This window comes from Lepidochelys kempii, chromosome 14 (genome assembly GCF_965140265.1).
Source record: "Lepidochelys kempii isolate rLepKem1 chromosome 14, rLepKem1.hap2, whole genome shotgun sequence".
NCBI classification, from domain to species: domain Eukaryota; kingdom Metazoa; phylum Chordata; order Testudines; family Cheloniidae; genus Lepidochelys; species Lepidochelys kempii.
The window spans coordinates 9,447,185-9,468,341 of record NC_133269.1 but is presented as its reverse complement, the minus strand read 5'-3'; the positions used below and the strand labels follow the sequence as shown (position 1 = coordinate 9,468,341).

Genomic DNA, 21,157 nt, shown 5'->3' with positions numbered 1-21,157 from the left:
TGACATCATTGCCATTCTGTTGTAAGTCGTATAGTAAGGGTCAGCTCCCTGTTATGTGAAGCCAAAATTGGGCCCCAAGAGATTCTCCCCCTGCTCCCCAAAATTGACTTAATCTTTGACAGTACGTTAGAATCACTTCAGTTTAGAATATTTTTCTTCTCACTGTAGTTGTCTTTTGATACTGTGTATTTGTTTGTATGATGTAGTCAGTAATTTAGATTTAAAATCGAGAATTTCCAGAGACTTTAGGAAGCAGTTAACAATTCCAAGTCCTGTTAATTTTACTTCCTTTAGTAAGGGACTGTATGTGAAAGATTACTTACGCGTTTCCTTTCCAATGCATTGTTTTAGTGGTTTTCAAATCATTAGATTTATTTCTGATTTCCTTCATTTTAAACGTTTAAGATGCCTGTTTCCTCTTTTTGTCTATATCATGTCCATACTGTAGCTTCAGCACTTGGAAATCTGGTTAGAATATAGGGCAAGGACTGCCAGGATTCATAAAAACTTTTGTGGCACTCTGAATCACTTCTGTATTTGTGAGCTTCTGAATATTAATTTTTAAACTTGTTACTTTTATTGAGTTTTTCAAATCAAACTGATGGTTTTGTATTAAAATTCTTGGATGAAAACGATGAGAATGAAGCATCCAGGATGAAGAGGCCTTTATTTGCATCTAAAGGAAAAATTATTACTTAAGTTGTCTGGCTATCTCTGGGGAAGGAAGAGGAAACTAGAATCACATGAGACTGGATACTATGGATGCAATGATTTTTTGTAAGGCATTTTGAATTTGAACAGTCACTGTTCTAAAACTCCTTGAGGGATTGAGAAATGGGGGATAAATCCTGTTACAATAGTGACTTTCCTTTACTATGCTAAATATATTTACCATTATTTGTTACAGTATCATCCAAAAGGTGCTAGGATAGATGTTTCTATCAATGAGTGTTATGATGGCTCCTATGCAGGAAATCCTCAGGATATTCATCGTCAGCCTGGATTTGCCTTCAGTCGCAATGGACCAGTCAAAAGAACTCCTATCACACACATCCTTGTATGCAGGTAGGTGAATACAAAGTGAAGTGGTGGTCTAGATATATTGCATGGACCAAACTCTGCCTTTACATACCCGTTGGTTTCTGTAAAGTTGCACATGGTATGGGGGTAGAATTTGTTCCTCTGTTTGTTTGAAAACCAGGAAAGATATTCGAAGTGAATGAGTAGTTGTATTTTGTAAAGTGGTATTGAGGGATGATAATATCACCAGTGACTCCATATAAAATTTGTTCACTTTTTAAGTAAAAAAGTAGCCATACCCAGCTCATCCTGTGATCTGAAAGATAAGGTTTGTTCTTTGTCTTGTGCTTCACCAGTAATGATGATTTTGAATTTGGAGCATAGTTAACACACATCTGTGTGAGACAAAAAAATCCAGCTGAGTTTTCTATATGTACTGGTTCTAAAATGCTAACAGGAGTAAAAAGTAGTAAAAGGGTATTACTGAAGCAAGCAGATATGACAAACCTTGCTCTTCGTGTACGTTCAGTCAAGTAAGAATGTTATTTTTCGTATTCTATTTAATCTGACTGTAACTGCGCTCTTAAATTATATTTTGCAGATACTTGCACAATAACTTATTCTCTGAGGTCTAATGTGGTTTTTATGCTTAATCCTTTGTATTAGATTTGCAAACTACAATATATACAAGTCAATAAAATGACAAGTATTAGTAATTAGTACCACTGGTGACTAGCGTTTGCATAGCTGAAGTCTGATAGAACTGAAAACTAACATGCTTAGTTAATTTTTTTATTTCATTAGGCCAAAGCGTACAAAAGCAAGTATGTCAGAATTTCTTGAATCTGAAGATGGAGAAGTGGAACAGCAAAGAACATACAGCAGTGGACACAATCGGTTATATTTCCATAGTGATACCTGTTTACCTCTCCGTCCACAAGAAATGGAAGTAGACAGTGAAGATGAAAAAGATCCTGAATGGCTGAGAGAGAAAACTATTACAGTAAATTATTCTTTATGTACAAAGATATATTTAGATGAATTTTCCTTGCCTATGTTTTATTAAAATTATCCAGAAAACAATTTGTCAGTTTTGCTAAGCAGAGTTAGTTTTCCATCAGTCAGAAATCCAAATAGTGGTGTGTGTATATATACACATACCTGCTCTTATTAGACTAGTCAGATGGCACCTAGCCTTTGGGATTAAAGCCCTGAGTTAGAGTTCCACCACTAACATTAAATGTTTATCCATTTGAACTGCAGGCACTAAAGTGATCATGAAGTCTGTCCTCACTTGCTAATCCAGTGCAGTTCACATAATCTTACAGGCTCCCTTCATTTTCATATGTTGCTGCTATTTAGTGCAGGAATACCAGTTGATAACAGGAGACATATGGAAATGTGGATGTAGTAATAAAGGACTTGTACATTACGTTTTTGCATTGTGTTCTACACCATGATCTACCCTGACTGAAGAGTGTTTTGATGAATTTACAGGAGCAATTGTTTCTGTGAAATATAGGTGATTGAAAACCAGGAAAGGAAGTTCAAAGTGAACAAGTACTGTATTGGTTAACCTTGAGATTTTAATGTTTGTTTGATATTTTCACTGCAGCAAATTGAAGAATTTTCTGATGTTAACGAAGGAGAGAAAGAAGTGATGAAATTGTGGAATCTACATGTTATGAAGCACGGGTATGATAGTTTCTTAATTTTTACTAGAATAGACTTATTTTATACCATTCTTTGCTGCATCAAAATTGACTTAAAATACACAATTAAGTTGTATGTGTTTAACCTTTTAAATGTAGTGGATCCTCCTTTCCTTTTTACTCACTATACTCAATCTTGAACAGTACCCTGTCAGAGGATATTTAAATCCTGCATTTTGATTGCAGTTTCTGGAAGCTGGGGCATTTGGGATGCTATTTCTAATTATGCCTTTTGATCCTCGAGGGATCATGAAGTACTTTAAAACTGCATGAAATGCCTCACTTAGCACTAAATTACAACCAGCTCTGGGGAGAAATGGAGCAACTATTTAATAGTGCACAAACATCATTTAGAAAGGATGTAAACATACCATTGTATTCAATGGAAATTGGAAGAGGGAATTTAGGTAGGCAGATTTGTATTGCTTGAATTGTAATTTGCCAAAATGTCTATGCTAACTCTCCCTTCTCTTGCAAAAAGTCCAGTAGAATCTTCAGTAGTCAGAGCTGCCCAGGGTCTTGGATGAGACATAACCTTAAGAAACACTACGTTTGCTAAATAGTGTAGCATGTGTAAAGGAATTTTTCTCTACACTTAATGTGTTTATTTTCTAGCCTTAATTTTTCAAAGCCAAGTTGAAAGGAAAACCAAACATCTGATCTGGTGTAAACATAAATCCAGCAAGTCAAATACCTTCTATAGCTAAGGCCACAGCTGTATTGCATCAGTTATGACCCCAGAATCATGAAGTACACCTGTGGTTTGATGCAACCTAAATATAAGTCCCATAAATAACTTCTTTTAGAACTGTACATACTTATACTAAGGATGACATCATATTCTGAAACTAATTGATCCAACAAGTCTATACCATGATTTAATTGATTTGTTTGTAATTCACTAAACAGATATAAAGCACTTAAAATCCAGAGTTATCTTAGTTATTCAAAGGGAGATCAGTTTAAAAGAGGAATGTTCTACAGTGTGTTTGCATTTTCTTACTATTTTAGATTAATCACTGGAAATTTTGAAAGCTTTGATATCTAGAAGCTACCAGGCTCTGATAGTGACATTTACTATTAGTGATGTGAACTACATGTTGTATTGCTTTTGATTTCCAAAATGTTTTACTTCCATACTGACAATTTTTTAATTTGACAGGTTTATTGCTGACAATCAAATGAATCATGCCTGTATGCTGTTTGTTGAAAATTATGGACAGAAAATAATTAAGAAGAACTTATGTAGAAATTTTATGCTTCATCTGGTCAGCATGCATGACTTTAACCTCATTAGCATAATGTCAATAGACAAAGCTGTTACTAAGCTTCGAGAAATGCAGCAGAAGTTAGAAAAAGGAGAATCAACTACCCCAACAAATGAGGAGTTTTCTGAAGAACAAAGTGGGACAACAAATGGATATAGTGAAACTAACACGAGAGAGAGAGTTTCAGAAACAGATAGTGTCTCAGGGGTCACAAAACAGAGTAAAAAACAAAAGCTCTGAAGGAAAAGGCAAATGCCATTCAATGGACAAACATTGAAGTGACATTCCTAGGGTGCATGAGTTCTATAAAGAATTAAACAAAAAATTACACAGGTTCCAAACAGGCACTGTTGGATGGAAATAAATGATTTCAACAAGGATATTGTTACAACAGGTTCCTATTCAGTTAATTATGCAAGTACTACATGTATATCAGTTTTGGTGATGTAATGACAATATTCTAAGAGTTTGAGCATGAAGAGCAATACAAAAATCTTTTTGTAATTTTAGTAATTAGTATCTTATCAACTCTACTGAATTTACATAATTTAAATATATGTAAAACAGTTTTTTATATTAAGGTTTTTGCATCTGTACCTGGCTGTTTTTCCTACCATGAAGTTGTGAAACATTGGGATACAATTTGAAAGGGGATTGGGATACAATTTGCTTTTTTTATTTAGAAATACTCCAGTTAGCTTTTTTGTGAAAATATGCATCATTATTTAAAGTTTAACCTTGATCCTTGTTTTTTTTTTTGGAATCATTTATCAATTTATGATCATCATAAACCACAAATTGGTAATTTTTTTACACTAAAATTGTAAAAGTTTGCAAATTTAACATAGCACTTCTTTGTCTTGTGCCTGTTTGGAAAGATCTTGGCTTTTCACATTACAGACACAGTGAAGTACCATCTTGAGGTTACTGGCAGTTTGTTTTTTTGTGGGTAATTCTGATGTATTGATCGCCCAGTGTACCATTTTAAACTTGAACATTTAGCTACTTTCTATTTTTATTACACATTTACACAGCTACACAAGAACTATCTGGTGTCTAACTCTTTTTTAAAGGGTTGCATCATAGTGTGCCATGCTAAGGCCCAGAGTCTACAGTCAGTATGCAGTCATTACTCTGATAAATACTCCAGTTGGAGTTATGCATACTGTTTTGCCTGAACATAGACTGCAGGATCAGGCCATAGATTTAGTTTGGGCTTTTGAGATACCACTCTTCAGGAAAAATGCACTGTAAAATTGGACCAGAAAATGTGTTGCACTTCTTATGCAAGTATTCTGTGATGTATTGTATTCAATACAGATACTAAGATGCTGAGTAAAATATATTTGAGCAGTTTTGCACTGCTGTTAACACATTTTATGCATATGTTTACAGATTTTTTCCAATGGAAAGTGGTTTCACTACTGGTACAGTATCAGCACCGAAGGGTTTATTCAAGCAAGCACTGTGGTTGTGACATCACCTCAATTTTTTATTATCCTTAAGATATTGCATTTTTCATATTCTTTATTTATAAAGGAACAATGCTGCTGTAAATACAGGTATTTTTAATTTTTTATTTCATTCCATCACCATAAGATGCATTTCCCTATTTTGTTTAAGGGATATATAAGCTTTCTAATGGTGTCTTCAGAAATTTATAAAATGTAAATACTGATTTTGATGGTCCTTAAGATGTGTTTAACTGTGAGACTATTTAACTAATGGTGTGGATGTGATTTGTCATCCAGTATTAAGTTCTTAGTCACTGATTTTGTGTAAAAATAGGAAAGAGGGAAACTGAAGCTTTCATTACAAACTCTGATTTGTCAATTCTGAGTTATAGCAAACTCTAATTATGCCTCTGGGTAGTAAGTACATCAAGCATTTCTCTCTGGCTTTAATTTGCTAAAGCTGTGCACATATGTAAAAAAAAAAATAGATTATTTTAGGGGAGATGTAGTTCTAGAATTATTGCTTATGTCATTTCTTAAGCAGTTATGCTCTTAATGCTTAAAAGAAGGCTAGCATTGTTTGCACAAAAAGTTGGTGATCCCCAAAAAGTAATGAAATTACTTCTGTCCAGTAAACTTTGTATGTCATGTCAATTTATAATAAAAGCTGAAAAAATCCCTTTGTTTTCTATTTATAATAAAGATGCCTTTTCTATATGTACCCTTAATGAGAAATTTTGAAGAAATCATGTAAGCTGGTTAAAAAGCATTTGAATGGTACAGTAGATGTAAAGAAAGAAGCAAGTTCAGTTGTTTAAATGAACCTTTGTTTTTACATTAAATGTTTATTTGAAATCAGATTTTGTACATAAAGTTCAGTAATATAAAATCTGCCGCCCTTGTTGTCCAGTCATTTTGTGTGCGTGCAAAAAGGCCACAAATAATACCTTTTCTGAACAATGTAACTTTCTCTTCCATTTTCAGTTTTGACCAAATTTGGATTCTCTACAGTCTCCATCTGTCAGGTTGTTACAATTCTCCTGTCTATATTAAAGTTTTATACTCTGACCCATCGTTGTGCTATCTGAGTGCTGTCCCCATAAAATCAGTAATGAAATCCCTAATGGACTTCAGGGAGTCTCTGGTTCTGCTCTTTTGAAGGTTTAAAAAAATCCGCTCTAGATTTTTTTGTTTCAGTTACAGGTTTTTATTCCATTTTTTGAGGGTGGGTGTTTGGGGTAGATGGTGTATATGTTATGAGCTAAGTTCCCTCTAACTGTGTGGCCGCCCAGTAGGCTATCAAGTGCCGTGCACTTCAGGGATCCCTCCCCCCATTGCTGTGCTGCTCCTGCCCTCTGCCTTGGAGCTGCTCCTGGGAACCTCTAGCTTGCTGTGCAGGGAGGGGAGCACTGATGTCAGGGTGTCCCCCTGCCCCCATCCCTGTACCCCATCTCCACAGAGTGGGGTTGGGGGAGACGCAACAGGGCTCAGGACAGAGGGAGCTTGTTGGTAGTTGCTGCTGTGTCTGGACATGCTGATCTACTTAAAAGGGCAATGTCTCTGTCTGTCTCTCTCTGACACTTGTGGTGGTGGTCTTGATACTTCTTTCGAAGTGTTTTAGTTTTTGACTGGTCTATGCATTTCATAATTTTTATTTCTCTTACACTTACATTTAATTCTTTTGAGTAGTGAGTTATAAAATGCCTAAACTCTCCTGGCTGGAGCAATTATCCCAATGGTAACTTTTAAAAAAATATTTATTCTATCTAGGGTTTTGGTTTCTACTGATGGTGCACATCACCTCAATATGGGTATAACAAAATTAATTCTGCACATGGGTGGAAAAAATTAGCGGGAACACTGGTTGTGAGGTAAGGTAATGGCAATGATTTGAGGCAAAATGACTTTTGAGTCAGACATGATCTTTCAGTCAGATCTGAAGAATACCACTGGCATGTATTCATCTGTGTATTGGTACTTTCCACATTCCAGTTAACACATTTCATGCTGACTTCCAGGTCCTTAGTTATGACTTAGTTTTTCCTTTGTCTGCAAATAGTGTTTACTTGGTATGAACTCTGTGATCCAGAAGTGCTTTAGTTGGACCTGAACTAAAACAATCAAAATTTGGACTGTGAATGTATCTAACTCACCCAGGAAAAGTGTACATAAGAGACTTGTCTAGCTTCTGAAAACTGATTAGGCTGCCCTTTTTACTAGCCAAAAGGCTGGAGTTGAACTATGCTTATTAAAATGGATATAAGGTTCATCAGTCTAGTGGCTGTTGAACAGTGGACAATGAAGAAAAATAACCTGTTCTTCCCATTCAGAATAATTCAGATGAAACATAGGTTAATACTTTTTTTGGGTCTGGCTTAGGTTCAAGCAGCTACTTTAAGATAGCTAGAGCCTAAAACCATAATTTGATTGCAATTTGTCAGATATGCGCATTTATTCTTTTAAGAAAGCCAAGGAGGTGGTGCCTTTCAGTTAGTCGTTAAACTGTCTGCCTTTGCTCGTGTATTATAGATCTCATGATCCTTGTTTTAAGATGAGGGGTTGGTACTTTGCTGCCATCTGTGGGGTAGGAGATGGGTACTGTCAGTAGTAGTCCTTGATGCTGACAGATTAAGTCCCTCAGAATTAAAGGTGCTATGACAATCCAAAGATGTGAAATGAATGTAATGGTGTCTGTCTGGAAGTTTTCTGCCAGTCTGTATATTGAGAAGATTTTAGAAGCTCTCTCCTTGAGGTTGAGCATGAAGCACTACTACCATCTATGTACTTTGGTCTAAATTCAGACTAAATTTCTCCTGGGAGTTATTGGTCAGTGCTCCAAGTCTTGTTTGATGTCTGAAATAGTGATGTCGGTGCCAAAAGCGCACAGGCTGGGGCAAGGGAGGTTATCTAAAGATAGATTCTGTTTGGTTAAGGCAGGGCATTTGTGAAAAGTTGGGATTGTTACTTGAAGTAAACCTGCCATTATCTTGTACATTAATGGAATAAATTGCATACTTAAGTCAGTGGATGGATAGGTGCATTACTACTAATGCAACCAAGATCTCAGGATGTATGTTTGAAAAGGCTGTCTGAAGGATTCTTTTATGTACTTAAACTAACAAACCTATATTTACAGGTTATAGAGCCTTCTACTTTTCCAGGAGCACACTGCAAGTTTGAAAGGCTCCAACTGTACAGTGATGGTATGTGAGGTATCCTTATCATAGTACAGGACCCTCAACCTTACAGGTTTGGGGTGGCAAGCATTTATTGTTTGGAGTCTCTAATAGAGCCTGAGTGACTAGTATTGGGGAATTTTCTTGGCACTGGTGGAACAAGGAGAGAAATTGTCAATTTCAATCTGGATTGAAAATCTGTGTCCTTGGAGACGGCTGTGAGGATGTAATTTGTTTGGTCCTGATGACTGAGTGCTTTGTTTAAGGAGTTTGGCTCTTTCAAATGGAGGTTGAATGTAGGTGCCTTGGATGTGGTGTGAGGCCAGGACCTGAAAACCTGGAAATATTATAGGGCACATTACCAAAAAGCAAGGACTCTTTTGACAGAAAAGGTTTGTCTCCCCTTCCCTTCCTAAGATGGTGGACAAATGGCTGAGTTAAGGAAAGGACAGCGTGAGGCAGCCCTGAGGCTCATGAAGACAACCAAATCTGAGGGAAGCATTTAGAATATTTTCCAAATTAATGCTGGTAGGATGAAGTGGTGTATTCCATTCTTTAATCTTCAGTGAATCCTGTTTTGTTTAGCAACTAGTGGTTATATTTGTCAGATCAGCAAGGATATTTGGGGTCATCATTGCAGGAAAAAAAAGAACTAGATACATTCATGGAGGATAGGTCCATCAGTGGCTATTAGCCAGGATGAGCAGGGATGGTGTCCCTAGCCTCTGTTTGTCAGAAGATGGGAATGGGCGACAGGATGGATCAATTGATGATTACCTGTTCTGTTCATTCCCTCTGGAGCACCTGGCATTGGCCACTGTCAGAAGAGAGGCTGCTGGGCTAGAGGGAACTTGGGTCTGACCCAGTATGGCCGTTCTTATGTTTAAATGCTTCCTGAATGGGGTTGGATTCTTCTACAGAAGATGTGGTGACCTTCTCTAAAAGAATTACAAAAAGGGAGATAAGTGGAACATATTGCAAGGGCAAAAATCTCTCCAAACACTGAAGAAGAAAACTGTTACTTTCCAGAAAAAGGCAGTGAAGTAAGGATGCGTGTTAATCAACATGCCAGCAAAGGAAGGTGGACTTTGACACAAAGGAATTCAGCAAAGCTGCGGCTTGACCAGTTAGAATTGGCAAATAATAGTAATGGCCAGATGGAGTCAATATGAAAGGAGTTTTCAGAAGAGATGGGGAGATGCTGCTGGGAAGGGGTGTTTCACCAGTTGAGATTTTGTGGGAAGGAAGAGTCATGGCCAATAGTAGGTGAGCAAAAGGCCGGGGTGTAGTGAGGCAATGCCTGAAGTAGGCTGCATCAAGTCCATAGAGAACTTAAATATGCTGTTTAGAAATGGATCTTGAAACTAAGAGGGAGCCAGTGGAGTTGTGTGAGGATGTGTTTATTTTATGAAAGGAGGCATCAGCATAGGCTAAACTGAGTAAGAAGCCACAGAAAGGAGTTGCAGTGAGAGGAAATTAAGGCATAGGTATGTTAGCAATGTACATGAACAACGATTATGCGGGTTGTGGCAAGGTTTGCAGACCTATATAATGAGCAAGGCAAGTTTCAAGTATCTTTGGTCTTGTGGCAACTGAACTAGCTGTGGCTTAAAGGGAGAAATTACGCTTGTCTTGTTCTTCCCAACAGTAGCACTTCTGAGGTTAGAGAGAAGAATCACCAACAGTGTTAATGTACACTTCAGTACCAGGTCCTGTGAAAATAACTAGAAAAGAACTAAGATGTGTTTGTTTAACTCATACAGAAAGGATAATAGTAAAGCTGCACTTGATCTGAGTAGACATGTTTATGGATAGACCCGGTTATGCTGGTCATCTGATCTACGGACTTACTAGTATAGGGCTCTTCTATACTTAGTTTAAACAGATGCTGAGGTGTATTCCGGAGTGCGGGGTGAGGAGAGCAATATAAGCAGTGCTAACAATTAAGACATGCACAGAGTTCAGGGATCAAACTTTTATTTTTAAAAAATAATTTCACAAGACAAACATCTGTCATTGAGGTAAGTGAGTATTATGGCTTCAGAGAACATACTTTCAAAGTTTCATAAGCAGTTTTGTATTTACAACAAGCTGTTTTGCATGACTTTCGTATTTAGATGTGGAACATGTTTTGAAGCAGTTGCAAGTGTCAAGCCTTCAATCTGCTGAAACCTTTAATTGTTTTGGAGAAGCTCCTGCCACAGTAATAAGGTTCTTTAAAAGGATTAACAGTACAGGTGAGTACTTTGATGTTTGAAGAGTACCTATCTAGTAGTTCATGCTGTTAGATTTGTTGTAGATGATCACAAAGGCTGTCTTTACAAACAGCTGGAAGCTGACATTTTGGATAACAGCAAAAGATGGGTTTTAATCTAAGTGACTTATCTACTTAACTTCGTGATCTACGGTAAGACTGATTTGACCTCAATTATACCCTCCCTAAAAGCTGGAGAGTGAGGTTTGTTGCAGTAGTGCAGGGGCTAGTTTACCATGCTGGACATTTCTCAAATCTTGTACAACTGTACCAGCCCTTACTACAGATTAAATTTTTTTAAACTGGTTTGTAATATGTACTGTGAACAAGCTGACAGAGAACTATCTCAGATAGGAGTATACTGAACTGTGTGAACAAAGCCCTATATAATGTATCTCCATTTTATCTTTTGAAAGTTACCTATTCTTACCAGCCCTTTCACCAGAAGAGGGAGGTGTACATTTGCCTCAGAGTGAATACCCTTCTGTCTTTGCTTGAAGTCGAGTTTTATGGAGGTTAATCATACACACCCACTACCTAAGTCACGGGGAAAGGGGTCAGTAATATCCAGTGGTTAAGGCATGGGCATATGAAACAGACTTATGTTCTGCTGCCAGCTTCAGTGCTAACTTGACTATTGGCAAGTTGTACACTCTGTTCTGCTGTAAATAGGGATACTACATGAATAGTCTTCAAAAGCACTTTCCTAGATATAGATGAACTATATTATGTTAAAAAAAAATTGCATCAGATCAGTGGTCCATTTAATCCAGTACACGAGATGTCCTCTATCAGCTGCTTCAAAGGAAGAAATCCTGCACTTAACCTGTTCCCAGACAAAGTTGCCTCCTAATCCCCAATGAACGATTTATATGATGAAGTTTGAGGATCCAAAAATCTCATAATGAGTATTGCCTGTAGCTGATTCTTAATTCTCACCTTCTTTTCACAGTAAATCTTAATCTAGTTCTATGGTGGCTGAGGAGAGTTTTGGTATCTACTTGAAATTTCTACTTTTCACTTACATTAATATATTTCATGTGTAACAAGAACGGGAATAAAAGTTCCTACTTTAGCTTCTTCCCACTTTCAACATGTTCTCTAATGAGAATAATCCCTCCCATCTGAGTTTTTCCATGCCCCTAATTGTTGCCCATCTTTAACTTGCTTCTCTTACATCCTTTCATGGTGAAGACAGGAAAAATGCATAGCCCAAATGGGGTAACTTTATTTGAGACTAGGATATGGGGCATCTGTAGCTACCACAGCCATGGGTATATTTAAATGAAAGGAATAGGGCAAGGTCTTACGATGTTCTATATCACCACCCGTATTTAAAAAAACTGCCACAATTGCTTTATATACACAATATTTGCTTTTGAGGTAAGCAAAGGTTTTTTAATATATTTATTGTATTTTAGGGCTCTAAACACTTTCTTGTTAACATGCTCTTGTAAACCCAAGTAACACTAATAGTCTCTGGACTAGAAACAGGCCTAGTTTAATACGGTTACCCAGTCATTTATAACTACCCTGTTCAAATTCATAATAAATTCCTATACTACTACACTTTGTTATAATAGAGCAAGAAAATAAGTTATCATTCTTTGCTTTATGGTTTGATTTAAGTTCCAGAGTTCATGGTACTAAAGCGGGGTCTTAAGCATGGTCCATGTGGTTTATCAAACTTATTCCAGAAGACACACAAAATACTGTTCAGTATTTGAAGGTAAAGCACATTGGTAAAGAAATGACACTTAACAGCCTGACTACATATTTCAACATACTTGAGGCTCAGACATTCTTATTTTGGGGGAATGATGACAAACCGTATCACAGCCAGAAGAGAATGTATTAGGCAGAACCATGACAGTTCTGACTTCTTAAAGTTTAAGCTGCAGCATTTTGTAACCAAGTCTATCTGAAATTTACTAAGGTCATTTGCTCTTATTGTAGGTGGGATAGATAAAACTTTGGACTGTTAACCCTAAGCCAAAAGTGTTACAGGCTTGTTTCACACAACAGCAGCAGTAAACAAAGTTCATTCCATTCAATATATGGACCCTGAGGTTTTTCCAGTTTTTATTCCAAGGCTGTATGAAATTAATTGCCTGTTTAGCTTTTTATAGAGTAATAGATCATGTTTTCCATTATTCTGAAATGAATTTAAGTACAACATAGTGACCTTCAAGTGATGTAAAGACAAGTTTTGTTAAATCCAAGTTAGATACTAAAAGCTTGAAAAATGAATTCAACTTTTAAAATTTACAGCGAACAACTAGAGAGGCTAGAACACTAACACCTTCCAGCCTGGGTAGGAGAATGAACATCCAAAATATAAAGAACCACATGAGTGATCAAGTACCCAATCAAAAACTACTTCCCTGTTGTTAGAACTGATGGTTACTCTGAGTTTGGAGTTTCCTCCCTCGTTGTTGTTGGGACCTAAATGCACAACTTCCATGTCAAATGTCACAGTTGATCCACAAGTAACAGCAGGCAATTGGTTTGTCATCTCTTTGCCATTTACAAATACTGCCCCTGAAACAGGCAAGAGATGTAAACATTATTTCTTACAGTACATAATGGTTAGGGGCAGACATTGGCTGTACCACTGATGAAGCCCCAGCACATCCCCTCCCTCCCCCCCCAAGAATTCAGGTCATCACCTGATTTGCTCACTACTCAAACCCAAAGAAAACTGACATGTAAAATCATAACGAAACTTTGTAACAGCTATACCAATTCTTTACAACTCTTAGCTCTTCCCAAAAACAGAATAGGTGGTATTGACAAAACATTTTAAACAGTTCCTGTGACACTGTGCACTAGCATAATAAGCAAATGTATTAGCTGAAACATAAGCGCATTAGAACTCCACTATTACATTCCTTATACACATCAGGAAACAATCATCTTAAAAATGTTTTCACTTACCCTCCTATCCCAAACTATTAACCATTGACTTTTCAGTGATAAAACAGAAATTAGCTCTTAAATATTCAATTAAGTTAAATACAGAGAGTTAGACAAGCATTAAACGTAGACAAGGATTAATTATCAAAGATAGGACCGCTTCCTATCTCCAGTGCATTTGCTTATCATGGACTGACTGCAACATCAAGGTAGGAAAGTTGTCAGTACCATTAATTCTTTCATTGTAAGTGCCTCAGGGCAGGGACTCTTTTTAGATATTTGAGTGGTGCTTGGCAAAGTTTTGGGTAATTGATTAATAAGATGGAAGCTTACCAGTTGTACTGTTCTTTTATCAATGTAACCTTTAGTAAAAATCACTTGTACTTTTTTTTTTTTTTAAAAGAACATAAGAATAGCCACACTGCTTCAGACCAATGGTCTATCCATCCAGACCAGTATCTTGTCTTGAGAGTGGCCAGTGCCAGATGCATCAGAGGGAATGAACAGAACAAGGCTATTTATCAAGCGATCCATCCATATCAACTGTCATCCAGTCCCAGCTTCCGGTAGGCACCAGTTTAGGGACACCCGGAACATGGGGTTGCATTCCTAGCCTAATAGCCACTGATGGATCTATCCTCCATGAATCTACCTAATACACGAGACACAGGGCAGGCTTCAACAGTAGCAGTCAGTAAGAGGAAAGCCCAGCTCCAAGCAGGTTTTCCTAAATGGGCACTAGTCTCGGGAAATGAGTTGATTTTTTTTGAAGTCTTAAAACAACACATGCAAGTTGCTATAGCATACACAGTATTAAGCGAATTTGTGAATGTTTCAAGATCCGCAAGTATACTTCGATGTGGTTCATTTCAAATAACATAGAATTCGATTACTCAGGTTGCTGGAAGCTGTAACACCATTTCAGCAAAAGATCCAGCAGTTAGGGATAAATAAGATGTTAAAAAGCACACAATGTACAAGAGACAGCCAAGATCTTCATAAACAAGTAGATAATATTCAACAGTACACTATTAATAAGCTCACCATTTGTACTAATGCATACTGCTTTATCTCGCTGTAAAGAATCATAGCCATTCTGCTGTTCCACACACACTCCTATACTGTCTCGTTTGTCTGGCTGACCAACTGTTTCGATTCTATGACAAAGAAAGTTTTGTTAAATTCTGAAGTTTTAAATAAACAAAAACCAGTAAAAACTGCACCAAGGTTCATACCTAATCAGCACTACCTTATCATAAAGGACCTCTTTACAATGGCCCCAAGGTTTCCACCACAATTTCACCTGAACTTTGAGACCACTTCTGCTGAGTAACTGATCATGTAGGTCCTTAAGATGAGCTTCACCATATACTTCTCTTCAGCTTGTAGCAAATGCTCATCGAGCAGAGAGGTTACAGATGTATCTTTTCTCACATTCCTCAAATTTTCACTTTTTTTTTTTTATGTTCCCCCTAGTGATGTAGCCTGTGGCCCACCACTTTCAATAGTTGTAGAACATGGCTTTACCCTGGCTGTCCCATCTATTAGCATTTGTACCAGTCCAGGCAGAATCACAAATTTAGTCACTGTCTACCAAACTGTCAACATCACATTTTTAAGGCACAAAGCTCCATTTCTGGCAGGTACAGAAGGCCTAATGTTCAGCAAAAGCTCCTTACAAGGGACTCAGAACATAACCCTGACTTAAGTTCTAATAGAGGGATTGAAAGTGGGTTTAATACAGATGATATCCATGACAAGAGGAGGAAGAAATCCTGCAGAAGAACAAGGTGCAATCTCTATCAGATTAACATAATACACTTAAGGAGTTGCCATTCATCTATTTGAAAGGAAATGTAGGAGCAGTGGTGCTAGTCAACTGTAAAAGGGTAAGTCACTGCAGAGAGACAATAGAAATTTGTTAATGTGAATAGACTTGTACCTGATATTTGCAAATGTCAATTGTTAGGGTATTGAAAATAAGCCCACGATATGGGCACCAAGGTGCTCAGAGGCAGGCAGCCAGCCAGCTGCCACTACATAACTTCTGAGCTTTCTGTACTTTTACCATAGTTCAAATCTTTATTAGAAGTTATTTTAAAGTGACTGTCACTAAGGAACTGACTAGCCATTTAGCCCTATTAATATGAAGCCCTATGTTGGGTCATGGCTCAATCCCTCAGGGTGAGAATGTACTGACAGTTGCAGGCTGTTTCTCTAGCTTTTATTATAAAGATTAGCAGGTTCCCTTAACAATTGTGGGAACCTAACTCATCCTGCTAACTTTCTTTGGATAGAGAGACCATGCCTCTGGTGGGGGCAGAATCTTAAAACAAGTAACAGGAAAAGTAATTTGCAAGCCTGGCTTCTGCCAAAATGAATTTATGATTTTGATAAAGAACGGATAGTGAGACTTTTTCAATGATCAACCAAACAGACTTGTGTTTATGGATGAACCATTAAAACCTAATGTCCACATCCCAGCCAAAGGCTAATAATCAGGCCTATAAAGGGAGGGAGGCCATAGAAGCTATATGTTTAAAGATACTTCTATAAATGGATGTGTGTTTTTCTGTCCTGTGAATCATACATTTACCTCTGTTACTCTTCGTTGCTGCTTAAAGATGCTGGGTAAAATTTTCAAGAAAGTCCACGTGATTTATGTTGACTTTCAAAGAAACAGACTCCTAAGTGGCAAAGTCATTTTAAAACCAACAGGATTTAAGCTCCTAAATCCCTTGAGCATTCTTGAAAAAGCAACCTGCCCGGTTTTGGTGGGGATTGGTTTTTACTGGAGCTGAGACAGCTAATACAGTAACTCCTCACTTAAAGTCATCCCGGTTAACCTTGTTTTGTTGTTACCTTGCTGATCAATTAGGTAATATGCTTGTTTAAAGTTGCACAATGCACCCATATAATGTTCTTTGGCAGCCGCCTGCTTTGTCCACTGCTTGCAGGAAGAACAGCCTGTTGGAGCTGGCTGGTGGGGGCTTGGAACCAGCATGGACCGGCAGCCCCCCTATCAGCTCCCTGCTCCCCTAAGTTCCCTGTGTGGCAGCCACCCAGCACGCTATCAATTGCTGGGCACCACAGCTGTCATTCCCCCCCCGCCGTGTGCTGCTCCTGCCATCTACCTAAGAGCTGCTCCCGGGAGCCTCCTGCTTGCTGTGCAGGGGGGTGGGGGGAAGAGGAGTGCTAATGTCAGGGTGTCCCCCTAAGCCCCCCCCCCAACAACCTTATCTCCATAGCGTGGGGGGGACAGGACAGGGCTCAGGACAGAGGAAGCTTGCTGGCAGCAGCTGCTATCTCAACTTGCTGATCTACTTTAAAAGGCAATGTACTTAAAGGGGAAATGTGCATCTCTCTCCCACCCACAGGGTGTGAGTCTGTCTCTGTTTGCCATGCTGTCTCCCCTCCCTCTGTTTGTGCTGCCTTGTAGAGTGTGAGGCTGCATTAACAACGTGTTAACCCTTGAGGGCTCAGCCGAATGCTAGTTTATCATTTAGCAGTAAGGCATTCCCTGGGAAATATCCCACCCTCTGACTTCACCACCTCAACCAAGCTTCACAATCATCATTGCTGTGTACAGTAATAAATTATTTGTTTAAAACTTATACTGTGTGTGTGTGTATATATATATATTTTAAAAAGGGATTTTTTGTCCAGCGAAAAAAGTTTCCCTGGAACCTAACCCCCTGCTATTTAAATTAATTCTTATGGAGGAATTAGATTTGCTTAACATAGTTTCACTTAAAGTAGCATTTTTCAGGAACATAACTACAATGTTAAGCGAGGAGTTACTGTAACTTATGGCATCAAGGCAGCAGAGGTGTTCAATGCTTATTTGCCTTCAGTCTTCATCAAAACATTTAATGGTGACCAGATACTTAATACAATTAATATTCAAGGGGGAAGGAATACAAGCCAAAATAGGGAAAGAACAGGTTAAAGAATATTTAGATAAGTTAATGTATTAAAGTTGTCAGGGTACTTAAAGATGATTGCTTCAGCTAGTTCCTTGAGAACTTATGGCAGACGGATGAGGTCTCAGAGGACTGAAGAAGGGCAAACATAGTAGCTACCTTTAAAAAGAGGAACAAAGAGAACCCAAGGAATTACAGACCAGTCAGCTTAACTTTGACACCTGGAAAGATACTGCACCAAATTATTAATCAATCAATTTATAAGCACCAGCAAGATAATAAGGTTATAAGAAATAGCTAGCATGGATTTCTCAAGTACAAATCATGCCAAACCAATCTAATTTCCTTCTTTGACAAGGTTAATTTCCTAGAGGATGGTGGGAGAGAAGCAGATGTGATACTGATTTTAGTAAGGCTTTTATCACAGTCCCACTTGACACACTCATAAGCAAACCAGAAAAATGTAGTATAGATTAAATTACTATAAGGTTGGTGCACAAAGTAGTTGTCAGTGGTTCACTGGCAAACGTGAAGGATGTATTGTGTGGGCAGGGGTCCAGTACTAGTCAATATTTTCATGAATGACTTGGATAATGGAAGGGAGAGTATGTGTATAAAATCTGGGGAGGTCACTAATCTGGGATGGGATGCAATTAGAATGAGAAGGATTAGAATTCAAAGGAACCTAGACCAATTGGAGACTTGATCTGAATTCAATGAGATGAAAGACCAGACCAAGGTACTACACTTAAGCAAAATCATATGCCAGGGGGTTTTCAAACTTTTTTCCATTTGCGGATCACTAAAAAATTTTTGTATGGAGGTGTGGACCCCTTTGGAAATCTTAGGCATAGTCTGTGGACCCCCAGAGGTTCACAGGTTGAAAGCCCCCGAGATATGCAGCAGTACTGCTGCAAATATCTAGGGGCTACAGTGGATCACAAATTGAATAAGAGTCAATGTGATGCAGTTGCAAAAAAAAAAAAAAAAAAAAGCAAATATTCTGGGTTAAAGGAGTGTTATGTAGTAAATGTCCTACTGTACTTGGCACTAGTGAGGCCCCAGCTGGAGTACTGTGTCCAGTTCTGGACACCACATGTTAAGATGTGAACAATCTAGAGGGAGTCCAGAGAAGAGCAATAACAGTGATAAAAGGTTTAGAAAACCTGATCTATGAGAAAAGGAAAAAACATTGGGCATGTTCAGTCTTAAAAACAAACTGTGGGGGGTACTGATAAGTCTTCACACATATTACGGGCTGTGCTGTCCACGTCCACTGAAGGTAGGACAAGAAGTAATGGGATTAATCTGCAGTAAGGGAAATTTAAAAAGTTATTAATATTTAACTTAACTGTAAGGCTAGTTAAGCACTAGAATAGGCTTTGAAGAGAGGTCCTGGAATCTGCATCATTTGTGGTCTTTAAGAACAGGCTGGACAAATGTCTGACAGGGATGGTCTAAATATACTTGATCTTGCCACAGGATAGGAAGCTCATCTTGATAACCTCTCGAGGGCCTACATTTCTATGATTTGTCCAACTTTACAAAGATGCAACAGCAGCTTCAAGAATTGGAAATTAATAAAGCCCTTTTTTTATATTTTATGATTTTGAGAGTAGTCTAGCAAATTACTAGTTAGTTCCTTCAAGATGTACAGGAGAACTCCAAATTGGAACCATGTTGTACTCTCCTATTTTATCAGGCTTTTCAGTTCTCTGGAAATCATCACTGAGATTGCTTTATAACATAGCTTTCAGCTAAGAAAACAAAAATCCAAGTGTCTTGAAGTTGTGCATTATGAATTGATCCACAATGAGAACTAATTGTACAAAAGAACATTAGATAAGGTTTACAATTCTCATCTGCTATAGTTTGTTTTCATTAGGTCTAGTCATTATTGCAGTTTTATAAATATTAACTTAGAAATGTTCAGATATCGTAACTTTGTACATTAGAGAATATCAATTCTTTGCCCCTCCAGTTAATGCAGCATCTCCGATTTTTTTTGTCTGGAAATATGTATGGTTTCATAACAAAGCTGACCAACTGCACTAGCTTATCTGTAAATTTAAAACCCATTTTCAAATAAGTGATCCATGGCTTAGATCAATCACCTCATACAAATTGGTATTTATGACTGAGCAGATCACAGAAAGAAGCTAGACTAGTAGTAGAGGGAAGACAGAGCCATCGCACAATCAGCAGGACAGAACAATTGGACTTAAAGGCAACTGTGTAGAAATTCTTACAAACATAATATGCCAACACACACAGTATAAGCACCCTGGGCATGGTGGCAGGCTGGGCACCCCAGTAAGGGGATAAGCTTAAATTGTTAACAGGCCCATGGGTTTGGTGCAGGACACTATTTCTTAACTTAATATTTTTGTCAATTCCAGCAGCAAACCATCCCAGGAAGCACAGCCCTAGACAGGAGGAGTCCTATATATATAACTTTTAGAAAGATTTAGCTATGAAAGTTTCAGTGGTGTTCAGGGGTAAACTGCTATTCATTTTACTAATGAAAATCATTTGATCTAGAATCCATATTTAGGAGGACTATTTTTCTCTGCAGTTTTGGAGAACTTGTAACCTGGAGTTGTTAAGTGTATCTAGAACATGCAGTAGAAATACTATTTAACAGACCATGTTTTAAATTCCATATAATCACTTTGTTGGAGGGCAGCATGCAGCCCACAAGATGTCCTCTCCTTGTAACTGCAGGGAGTAGACAGATGTACAAGATCAACCATAGGTTTTTATAGTTAGTGAAATCGAACACTCCCCAGTTTCCATTAATCTCAAAACAAAGACGCACAAGCCACCATCCATCATATGCACTTATTTATGAATTAGCTGTATGTAGATTAGGCTAAACCTACCAGAGTCACCAGTGCACACTGTGTTGCCTGTCAGACAGCCTCATTTACTCTGCTGTATCATCTTGAATTGCTAGCGCAGCTGGACTATTCTTGCCTTCCTACTGCAAGTATAAACATTACGAACAACTGCAGTCTGAAGAGCAGGGGGTGGTCACCCTAGAGAATCTCTCACCATCCCTTCCAAGCACAGCTCCATGGGGGCAGCAGAGAACTGGGAATAACATTGGCCCAGGCCAATTACATCATACCTCCAATTATAGCCTCATCTAAATGTCTTGGTTGGTGACACTCCAATCAAAGAGATCTAGTTCTAAGAAGGGGACATACGAAATGCTGTTTTTATTACAGCTTTGCTACTCACTGGAGAGGCTATTATGCCTCCTGAATATATGACAAGAAGATTATCTGTAACATGAGTCTTGCCCGTTTCTATCCAGGAGGCTGGTTATCCCTTTGTGAATGTACTGCTGAAACAGATGGATAAAGCCAAATGCTAAGTATTGCATCTCGTGAACTAGCAGAATCTAATATATGCTTTGAAATGGGAAGCTC

At 38.1% G+C, this 21,157-nt stretch overlaps 2 protein-coding genes across 2 annotated transcripts in view; one reads left to right on the top strand and one right to left on the bottom strand.

Moving 5' to 3' along the window:
- The window catches only part of SUZ12 (SUZ12 polycomb repressive complex 2 subunit), a 50,137-nt gene extending 43,646 nt beyond the window's left edge, over window positions 1–6,491 (top strand). The window contains exons 13-16 of the mRNA XM_073310755.1: window positions 908–1,065; window positions 1,825–2,023; window positions 2,636–2,715; window positions 3,895–6,491. Of these exons, the coding sequence (XP_073166856.1) occupies window positions 908–1,065; window positions 1,825–2,023; window positions 2,636–2,715; window positions 3,895–4,240 (783 nt within the window). The 3' untranslated portion in view covers window positions 4,241–6,491. The remainder of the gene's footprint in view (window positions 1–907; window positions 1,066–1,824; window positions 2,024–2,635; window positions 2,716–3,894) is intronic.
- CRLF3 (cytokine receptor like factor 3) overlaps window positions 908–21,157 on the bottom strand; it is a 33,169-nt gene continuing 12,919 nt past the window's right edge. Inside the window, exons 7-8 of the mRNA XM_073310756.1 lie at window positions 14,845–14,957; window positions 908–13,425 (exon numbers count right to left, since the gene is read on the bottom strand). Coding sequence (XP_073166857.1) covers window positions 13,172–13,425; window positions 14,845–14,957 — 367 coding nt within the window. The 3' untranslated portion in view covers window positions 908–13,171. The remainder of the gene's footprint in view (window positions 13,426–14,844; window positions 14,958–21,157) is intronic.